Source organism: Eucalyptus grandis, chromosome 7 (assembly GCF_016545825.1).
Source record: "Eucalyptus grandis isolate ANBG69807.140 chromosome 7, ASM1654582v1, whole genome shotgun sequence".
NCBI classification, from domain to species: Eukaryota; Viridiplantae; Streptophyta; class Magnoliopsida; order Myrtales; family Myrtaceae; genus Eucalyptus; species Eucalyptus grandis.
Window position 1 is genome coordinate 21,287,884 of NC_052618.1, and position 10,910 is coordinate 21,298,793.

General features: G+C 39.5%; 1 protein-coding gene across 3 annotated transcripts; it reads right to left on the reverse strand.

Moving 5' to 3' along the window:
• Nucleotides 1–3,786: 3,786 nt before the first annotated feature.
• On the reverse strand, nt 3,787–10,695 carry LOC104452984 (phosphoglycerate mutase-like protein 1). Of its 3 annotated transcripts, none has more exons than XM_010067480.2 (10): nt 10,353–10,695; nt 9,520–9,581; nt 9,262–9,369; nt 9,056–9,135; nt 8,184–8,346; nt 7,181–7,255; nt 6,925–7,013; nt 4,630–4,749; nt 4,327–4,371; nt 3,787–4,249 (listed from the first exon to the last, which is right to left on the reverse strand). In XM_010067480.2, the coding sequence occupies exons 1-10, from the start codon at nt 10,678–10,680 to the stop codon at nt 4,126–4,128; spliced, it is 1,194 nt and encodes a 397-aa protein (XP_010065782.2). In that variant the 5' UTR covers nt 10,681–10,695; the 3' UTR covers nt 3,787–4,125. The 3 variants fall into 3 exon arrangements, with proteins under 3 accessions (XP_010065782.2, XP_010065786.1, XP_010065784.3); XM_010067484.2 differs by having other exon boundaries at nt 9,520–9,646; nt 10,353–10,485; XM_010067482.3 differs by lacking the exons at nt 3,787–4,249; nt 4,327–4,371 and adding an exon at nt 4,372–4,538.
• Between the last annotated feature and the right edge of the window lie 215 nt (nt 10,696–10,910).

Genomic DNA, 10,910 nt, shown 5'->3' on the forward strand with positions numbered 1-10,910 from the left:
CTTCTCCTTTACCAGAGCATCCCCTGCTCGATTATTTGACCAGGTAAATTCACATCCTTTACTATGCAGTTCTAATAAAGCACAGTCATTGATTACATTCCGAAAGGATGTCATTCACGAAGTGATGGATGGTCTCTTGCCCATTTTCTCCCAGGGGGAAAGGAAGTCATTGAAATCACCTACACACAGCCAAGGTAAGTGATTTGCAGCATATATGACCCGAATTGTATCGCAAAATTCCTAGCGTATCTGATAAGTTGAAAGGGCGTGCAGGCACGTGATATGCATCGAGGCAGCTGTCAAAGGGTCAAGGGCTATGAGATCAACAAAATGATCATCCGATTGTACAATAGTAACTTCAAGGAAATCATTCCAGAACACAGCAAGTCCACCCGAGAAGCCAACTGGGTCCTTCAAAAAAGAGTGAGGGAATTTAAATCTTCGCTGTAAACTATTCACTATTGATTGTGCATTTTTAGTTTCCATTAAAAACACGATATCAGGCTTTTCAGAGGCTAACATCGCCTTTAGTGCTTGAATTGTCAGGGGATGCCAAACCCCCTGACAATTCCAACTCAGGAGTTTCATTTGGAACACGGTGGCTGTTGAGGGCTAGCCGCCAAAGCCCAAGGAGCAGGATTGTCTGCCTCCAACACCGGAGTGTCCAGTAGTAAAGTTTCATCGAAATCTATAGAGTAAGGAAGTCTGATGTCATAGGGTGAGTAGCGTTTCGTTTTCTTACTTGATCCCCTAATTGGCATTAGTCGAGGGATTTTGGGTTTCTTCTGTTGAGGAATGTCCAATGGAGGGGGTTGAATGCTCTTCATCTTTTCCTTTGCAGGTACTAAATCAGTAGTTATTGCAATTGGATTGATAGAATTCATAGGCTTAGAAGTCCCTTGAGGTAGAACAGGGGTGGAAGCAGGGGCCTCTGATGCAGGAATGGGAGGGAGAGCTGGGATAGCGGGCTGCATTGGAGATGGAGTTTCAGGTACTGTCTCTTCCATCTGCTCTATAGGTACTGTAGGATGATAAAAAGCATCCCAATAAGGGCTAAACTGTTTAACCTTTGCTCTTAGCCAAGGTCCATAGACCATCGTCTTGCAGCCTTCAAATTGTGCTTCGTCATAAGGGTACTCTGGACATGAAGCTACATAATGGCCAAGCCTTCCACATGAATAACAGTAATGGGATAGTCGCTCATACCTAAAGTCTATCCATAGGGTTTTTCCTTCAATGCTGATAAGTTTTCCTGACCTTAAAGGAGCTTTCAGGTCTAATTATATTCGAATTCTTGCAGATGTATCATGTTTCACTTCCAAAACTCGACCAACCTGTTGCACGGCTCTTCGCAGGATTGGCGGAGTAGTCCACTCCAAAGGTAAGCCTATCACATGCACCCAGAACAGGCACTTGGAAAAGTCATAGCATTGTAAAGGAGTATTGGGTTGCCATAGACGTAGATTAACCAATTGACCTGAAAATAACCAAGGGCTACCCTCTAATATGCGTCGTTTTTCCATTTCAGATCTGAATTTAATGATATGCAGCCCGGTATCAGCCGGAGAAATCTCTACATAATCAACTCGCCATGCTTTCTTCATCGCAACTTGAAAAGCAGATAAATTGACAATAGGATTTGTGAAGATATTACCCACTAGTATAATGCGACAATCCTTCAATTTTTCCGAAGCAGGTATGTCATCCCAAACCTCCAATTCCTGTTCCGAACACAGACGGCCCAGGCGATGACATAATGAAGCAATGCGAGAGGTATCGTCGCTTTCATCCATAGCCAAAATTACAGTAATTCACTAGTATGGATAATTGGCAGGAACATAGTATAGAAAATAAACTCTCAAGGGTTGCATGTTCCAGATCGCCAACATGCATACATGAAATTGCAGATTTTTGTGGAATTGAGAAGGTCAGCAGTAACAAGAAAAGGGGTAGGAAGAGAAAGAAGATGGCGATGACTGGAGGGGATGAGAGAAACTTCGCATGCAAAGGTATCAAACAAAGACAGGGAGCATTTATGGTGAAAAGAGAAGGAAGCGACGGTGTTTCAAACGAACGCGAAGTGCGAAGGACATCCGGGTATATCAAAGACATTGGGAAAGACTCGAGCATGATGCGAGAAGGAACTCTAACATAAACGAGAGAGATAGAAGCTCCAAGAGCGGGGTCGGTTAATCGTCCGCAGGTACATAAACTGCTTGAATAGAAGTTATGGATCCCTCTTTGGTAGAAGTAATTCTTTCTTGTAAAGTACCCATTTCGGTACTAAGGGTAGGTTGATAACCCACAACAGAAGGCATTCTACTCAATAAGGCGAATACCTCAGATCCTGCTTGGACGAAACAGAAGATATTGTCGATAAATAGAAGTACGTCTTGTTCATTAACATCTCGGAAATATTCCGCCATAGTTAGGACAGTCAAACCAACTCTCATCTAGGACTCGATTTTGGTACCAGTCCATAACGATCAAAGTCGAATCGTGAGCCTATTAATGAAGCAAATTGGTTGATTTTGGGTTGATTTTGTTTGATTTTGGGTCCAAGATTAGATTGAAGGATCCTAATGACAAAATTGGTTGAAGAGATGACCTAGGCAATTAGGAATGCCCAAAGACTTCCAGGGATTTTAGGATACTTAGAAAATTATTAAGAGTATTATGAGATATATAGCTTTATACCCTACGGCATTCTAATAATTAATGGGGTAAGTATTAGATTGAAGCATCACCATTAGATTGAGGGGCAATTATACTTGTCATTCAAGGGGCCCTCGTATATTAAAAGGTCCCATCTTCCCTCGTTTGTAACATCAAATTCAACACATCAAGAAGCAATGAAACATTCTCTTCCGAACACTTCTTTCTCAAGAGTTCCTCTTTACCATAAGAAGTACACCAAGTGACCGAGCGAGCAATTGACAAGGGGAAGGCTGAGCTTTAAGTAACTTCTAATAAACATAATCGAGTCATTTGGAGTCTAGTTGTTGCACGATTGCAATCTCAAGCATTGCCTACGATAGGCGATATCAAAGCAAGTTGTAAAGAGCATGATTGAGAGTTGGTAGTGCATACCAAGTGATCACGAAAATGTCGAAATCGGATGTCATCGTTATTGCTACTAGTGGAGACAAGGCTCAAGAGGAGTCTCGTGTCAAGAGAACTCAATGGACAATGTCAATTCCAAATTCTAGGAGAATCTTACTAGGGAGTTGGTAGTGTATAGTACAATATACTTAAATAGAACGAATATCTTCTCGTGAATTCAACGAAGGCATTGAAGATGAAAGTTTTTTTGAAAATCACACATCTGCGTTTATTCAGCTATTTCACTAATAGAGATGATACCTCAAATATGATATTAATGGTGATCAACAATTACGGAGACAAAAAGTAGCTTATTTCTGTGCTTTACTTTGGATATAGCTCAAATATCAAATACTAAAAAATGGAGCTTGATGATGCATGACTCCTCCAGTTCAAGCAAAAATTGAATGGTTAACTTCGCTATTTATATCCTTATGAACATGAAAAGCCATGGATGTTATGTTACTCTTAATCTCTAACATCCAATCTACATTAACACTCTAGCTTGAACCACGCTCAAGTGCCAGCCTAAGATGACCTTGACACAAGATTCATAGTTTGATGAGAAGGTTGATCTTGAGTAAATTGAATTGCGAGCTATATCAAGTCCACTCAGACAAGTAAACCATAACCTAGAAATTTTGAACTCGACACAACAATAGAATCTATCACGACGCAAGCTGGGAAAGGCCCCATCAGAAGTAAAAACCTGCCATTCGATATGGAGTGACAAGTATTCATGTTCCTGCACCAGTTCTACTTGTTCTAAGAAGCACTCGAGGCTAAATGCTACAGTCCATTCTGCAAAGCTTAGAAAAGGATTTGCAATTACCAAGAGTGGAACAAGAGATCATACAGTACAGAACATCCATTTGTTTATGTATTAAAGGACGGGTTTTGCATATCCAGATGCAGGGATTGAGGAACAATGGCTTCTGCAAGTTGACATTCACCCACAAGAACACAATTTCTGCACTATAGCTTGCAGCGGCTGAAGAATAGTTGATCATTTGTGAAACAGGTTTAGGGTTGTTCATTCTTGGAACTCTTTCCTTCCACATTGTTTTCTGTAATGTCACTAGGGTGGTCAGGTCCATGAGGAATCTTTCCAGGAAAATTCGTGGCAGAGGGATCGGATCCAAGATTACTGACAATGAAGATCAGGAAGGGTGAGCAATTCAAAATAGAAGGAAATAAAGGAGCAGCGAGAGTCCACAAGCTCACCTTTTGTCCACGATAACCATTGACCGGAGTTCACAGTTCGCAAAGCTGCCCAAATATTATATGTCGTGTCATCTCATTGCAAGATTATACTACACTACGAGAAGCATAGATGGCTCAACAACACTTCCAACCAAAAGGATACATGCAGTCACTCATTCGTCTAAAGCATAACAATAGGATGGCCGAAATTAAATCCTATTGGAGTCCAGACGCTGGAGCATAAAGCAAGAGAGTTCAGTAATTTTCACGTTTCTGCCAAGGACAAAATCTAAGAATTAATGAACAGGCAAAACAGATACTCACTGTCTACATATTTCAGTTTTCACCAAAGGGTGACAATCTCCTCCAAAAGAAGCTAATGTGTGAAACAAGAAACCACTATGTGTAACAACTGCTATCTCCTTTTCTTTCCGTGTCCACAACCTGCAGAAGCAAAGAGGGCCATTAAAGCCAATTTTTATTGTTCAGCCGAACCAGAAGATAGTTTGCACAGACTCCTGGCTGCCAAAAGAGGGGGCAAGCAGCTGTTAATTATTGACCCTATTCATTTTATGAGCACTCTCTATCACTAGATACAGCTGTTGGCCGTCCATGAAATAATACAGTACATTTCGCCAAGCTTACATATCCACAATATCCACATAATACTTGGCTATACTTAGCTACTAGCATAAAAACCCAGGCAATGCATGGGATATCAAATTGAAAGATAAACAAATTCATGAAATTTCAATTATTATTAGCATGAATCTGATTTTCAGAATGTTGTCCACATTGAAATGTTATTTATGTTGTTTTCCACCTATATATATATAAAATCATGTTATCTGTATCTTTCGAATTAAATAATCTTCCCATTTATTTTCCTTTTGCCATCAACTAAGCATTGTTTCTGAAATTCCCTAATTTTCTACTGTTAATTTCTTATAGACATAATGATATAGATTTCAGAAGTCAGCTAATCCTCAAAGGGAGTATATTTAATAATATGACAAATAATGTACACAGTCACCTTCAGGTAGTTAAAGTGTGGAAGAAGTAAAGTAATACTAAATCCAACTACACGTGTAATTCAGCGAAAGAATGAGGCTATAAATTTTTTATAGTATTCGTGGAGACAATAAAAATCTCACAATGGATATACAATAATAAAATTTACAATACGATTCATTAAAGAACTTTGAATGCAATTTTATTTTAATGTCGTTTCTTTTCCATGATTACTATACATTAGTAATTTTCTATGTTATATTATCACAAATTCAGGGTTCTTTGTTTATCCTAGATGAATACATGTAGATCACACATAATACATCTTTTTTCTTTCAATTAGTTTATCAAAATTTGGAAAACAGAAAACACCATAGTATTATTATTAGTAGTATAATTACATGAAACCCCTTTGTCTTTTTATTCTTTATAGAGTGTTAAGTGGCTTTTCTATATTGGGAAAATTAAAAATATGGCATCAAAGTAACTTGTCAATTGTCATCACACTAAAATCACCAAAACTTTCAAATTAGTAGTATGATACGGTACTTAGCTACAGTTAGCTACTGTAAGTTGTCTGGTTACAGAAGGCCTATTATAAGTTTACATGGGTCCTGCAAATCCAACAAGGTAGAAGCACTCAGGCAATTGAAAAATCCTGCCTAAGATTGTCATATATATAGAGCTACATCAAACTGGACCAGCATAAAGTAAAGCAAGAATAATCCTATGTATTGAAGATCCCAGTTGCATCTTCTGTTGTCTATCTCTTGCCACTTATCATGCTTGCCTATAGAGAGTAGAGAATTATCCATAGAGCTGACAAAGCATATCCACTAGTTTGACCACATCCAGTTTTGAAGCTGAACTTGGGGCACTTAGGGAAGGTTTAAAAGTATTAATTCAACCAAGCTGCACAAATGCAAGTTGAATTGGAGGCCAATGAAATCTTAAACTATCTGTTGTCAAATCTTCTGAACTAATGCCTCTAATAATGGATTGCAGGATGCTCCTCAACCAGGGAGGCAAATCAAGTTGCTGATGTGCTAATTGAAATGGGAAGGACAACAAATCAAAGACACCAACTTTGGAACCAAAGCCAGGATGAACACACATTTTTGGCCAAACAAGACTTAAAAAGCCTCCTTGCTACTAGACTTATTACTGTGGACTTGGATGTAGCTTCCTTAACCATTGAAATGGGCGAAATGCAAGCTTCAAGTAGCTTATGTGATGGTAGAAATGTATTAGGAAATAAGCCTGATAGCAGGGTGGGCTCTTAGTATTTTGACTACCTATGGTGCTGTTTTACGCTGTTTTTGCTGGTTTGCTTGATAATCTGCTCTTAGTTCATTAATGGATATCTATGTTTTATAGGGGGAGAAAAAGAATGTGGCATAATATGATTACAAGAGAAAACCATAGGCTAATGAAACTATTGAAATTGCAGTTTCATTATATTGTACAGTATATGATAGGACAGAGCTTACAAATAAAACTGAATTCCATACAAATGTGAGTTAGTTTTGCTGCTGTAATCCTGCTCACCAAAAAGTGAGTGGTTTAGCAGCATGTCAACGCCTAAAAAGTAGTTAAGCAAACACTGACCAGTTTAGGAATTTCAGTCCCCTATCTGCAAGTTCTTGTTTTGTCTCTCTAACATCAGCCTTCCACAATACATCCTCATCACTCTCGATCTGCACATAATGAGACATAATGACCAAGCTGCCACAAATTAGAAAGATCGAAAGAAGAGCACATAAAGCAGATTAACTTAGCACTTTGAAGCATCAAAGACGTTCTAGTGTTATATATAACAGAAATATACTGATTTATTTTAGTATATACTAAGTCAAGTACTTTCCAGTGAGAAATCAACTCCTGGAAAAAGAAATTGGTAATCAGTAATACATCTTCTCTTATCACAAGGATGAACTCCCTGCAATCAGGAAAGGAGAAAAGAGTTTAGAATCCATGCATAACAAAATGCCAATGCTAAGGATTGCATTAATCTACTCAGGTAACCAAAAGGAAAACAAATGGAAAAGAGAAAGTGCCTAAACTAGTTAGATGAAGACACTGAAGTTCTCTAGTACTTGCAAGACAAACTTGCTTATTACAACAAGTTGGCACAAGGACATGATGCATCAAATAACCAAATGACATCCTTGACTATGAATGAAGGGAACTAGAGTCAGAAAAGCTTAAGGAGCCATGGATCTAATCATTTTCTAGGAAATCAACATGAAACACTCAGAACGAATGAGGAGAGGGTTACAAAAGCATTTGACAGCACCTAAATTGGCTATATTTATTGCACTACCTAACTGACAGAACCTACTTAAGATCGTCGGTGCAGTTTTAACTCTCAATTGTACCATGTCTATCCATCTCCTTTCTTTTGCTTAAGTGAGGAGCTTACTAACATTAAGCCAGCCATGCACAATGTTAAACCACTTACTTTTAATCTATGGATGTCATTCTCAGGTTTACCTACTGAGGGCCTCACCAATTGAACTTGCACTATCCAGATTCCTCAGGCTTAGCTAGATAACTATAGGGAATGAATGTGACAAGATTTTCTTAGAGCAACTCTCTTGTTTCAGGAAAGCACGAATTACAAGCATCGTATAGCACTGCCCACAACCTTATGCACATGCAAAGACCAACTCAAACAGAAAAGGCCCATTAATCAGCAAGAGGAATCTTTGAGGTTTATCCATTCTTATGTCCATTATCTGAAAGCTTTCAATATGCTGAGAAGTCTAAAAGAAACTTACATGCATACATATATATTAGGTGTCCCACATTCCCATTAAAAAGCATGAAGTGTAGCATTGCGTAGAGCACATTTAAACAACGCATACCAAATGTTCTCGACAAAGTTCTACTGCTACAACTGGTGGAGAGTCTACACTCGAAATAGCAGCATGAGCACTATTTCCTGCATTTGCAACCATTAGTGGTAGTACATCCAACCTATCTGTGTAGGCTTCGCCACCAAATACTCCAACAGCTGTTTGAAGAGTCCTACAAAGCCATGTTAATAAGAACTGCAAGAATCAAACATCTAATAAAGCATTACAAAGAAAATGGAATATTATCTTGCACAAGTTTATGATGAACAGATATCACATTCTTTACTTAGCCATAGGCAAAGTTAACTGATACAGCACTATACATTGGCTATTGAAGTCACTAAAAGAATTATCTGCAGCAGGTTTCAAAAGCTCTAACAGAAAGCCCATGTAATTCCTTCAATCTTTTATGCAGCCCGTGACATTTCAAGGCAAAGTCCTATTCTAGTCAATGTGCCTAGACAGAAGTCACAGTTAATCCATCTATAATCCTGCTCAAAGTTTCAAGAGGCAAAATTCCATGTGACACTACTCAAAAGAAATTCCTAAAAGAACGACCCACTTCAGTATACTGACGCAACTTCCCATGGCTTTTGATCCCAAATAGGCCTCATAGAAGACCTCTTAAAATTCAATTTTTCCAAATCTTCCCCTTATAGGTCCATGGCTTCTATTTATAGGGATGATCACCTATTTTTTATGTTGACCTTTTCAAGGAAATGATTAGCACAACTATTCTACTTCAGTGATGAACACTTTCTCCCTACCTAACAGATCACAATTCAGAATCCACAGCAAGCAGTAATAGCATTATTATCAGTTCCAGCATACAGAGGAATTCATAAATCAGTCAAAAAGCACACAAGCACTAGCAGCAGTACCTCAGCAAAGGAGATGTTATGACTAAATCAATCTTCTTGGAAAGTCCACATGCCTGAACATGCTTCCTCAGATTATCGACCTGAGCAGCACAGCGAAGCACAACACGTGTTTTTCTAAGATGGACAATTCAGCCCGAAATAATATGAAATGTATGTAAATGTGGAGGATTCTTACTGAAAAATAAGACTGTTGAAAGCAAAATTACCTGCTGCCAACCTAATGGAGTGAGTTGTGCATCAAAATAATCTGGGTTCATGTAAGCTTTGTAGTTCTTATCTCCCTCTACATTGTGAATCCCCTGTCCATGCCTAACCTGGATATGAAGTCTCATAACATCATATTCTCTTCAATGCATTGCAAGAAATCCGCTAAGAGGAATACAATGACATCCTTCACCAGGAGTTGCAACTTCAAATCCAGAACTGACACAATATATCCTTAAACAGATGAAATTGACACTGACCAGATGAAGAGTCTTGCAGCGATGCAAAGGAAACAAACTAGGTCCTGAAGCTCCCTCCATATCTGCCATGGATTGTTTACATGCAAAGGAAGCAACAACTATGTAGATAACAATAACAAGCAAGCGGCTGCATTAACAGTACAATATGAAGTTATAAGGAGAGAATATGCCCTCCAAAGTTGTGCCCCAAGTAGGAGCAATTCCGAGATGAAAAAAAGCAGGGAAGTTGAAGAAAAAGCCCACTAAAGTATGACATCAACTAAAAGCAAACAAGAGGATGGTTAAAGTCATTGCGAAGCATCAGATCATGTCAACTGTCAAGAGCTCCACCAGCACTACTTTTGCATCAAGGACAAGGAATCAATGCTTCTGAAAAGTCACTAATTTGAAGATGTTCTGCTTTCATCTCACAAATGGGTCAGAGCCCGGCTCCAAAGCTAAAAGAATCACCCCCATAAAAATAAATCAATCCCAGCCTGAGCTGCTAATTAGCCCACCATTCTTTCCAAAAAATCAACTTGTACCACCCAACCGATGATGCTCCTTCCTAACGATGACAGAGTTCGTATACGCCATGCTAAGTTGCAAACAACAAAGACATACGTCCAAAACAAGATGCCACATGAAACAGAAGAGAGCCCACTATTACCGGTCGAAAGAACTGAACAAAAGCAGATTCAAGAGCCTCCCAGTTCACCCATCAACCAATCGAAACACCCAAAAAAAAAAAGCTAAACCAAGAAAGACCACACAACACGCCACGGATCAGCAAAGATCCGGGGCAAGAAGACCGCGGAATCAAGAACCCATTTGCGAATGCGAACGTATCTCACCGGAAGGAGACGAGCGGCGGCAACAGCGGACCGACAGAGGCAGCGGGAGGGACCGATGTGCGGTCCAAGTAGCGGGTGATGCTGCTGCTGAAAAAGGAGGATAGATGGAGGTGAAAAGGGTGATGGCGCAGTGGTGAGTTGGGGCTGGGACTGATATGATTGGCGAGTGAGGAGGAGCAGCCAAAGGAGACATCCAACGACCGAGACCGAGGGAATCCTCTTGCTCCCTTCGTTCGTTGGACGTGATCTGCTGAGGTTTTTGTCTACTTGCTTCGTGGAGAAATTTCGGGTCGGGCTGAGGTCTTGGTCTTTTTTGCGTCCTGGTCATCTAGTAGAGATCAATTATCTTCCAAGAGGTGACGATTTGGATTTGACATGGTGATCTTGTGGTTCTCGTGTGTGCCTGATCTAGACCTTTTGACACTTAGTATTTTGATCAGGGATGGAGAAAACTGCATTTACAAAACTCGCCATTCTAATCAATCTTTAAAGTAATTCATGACATACTCTCAAGAAAAAATCGAATGGCCTTCTACAAAAGGGAATCTATATCCGAAG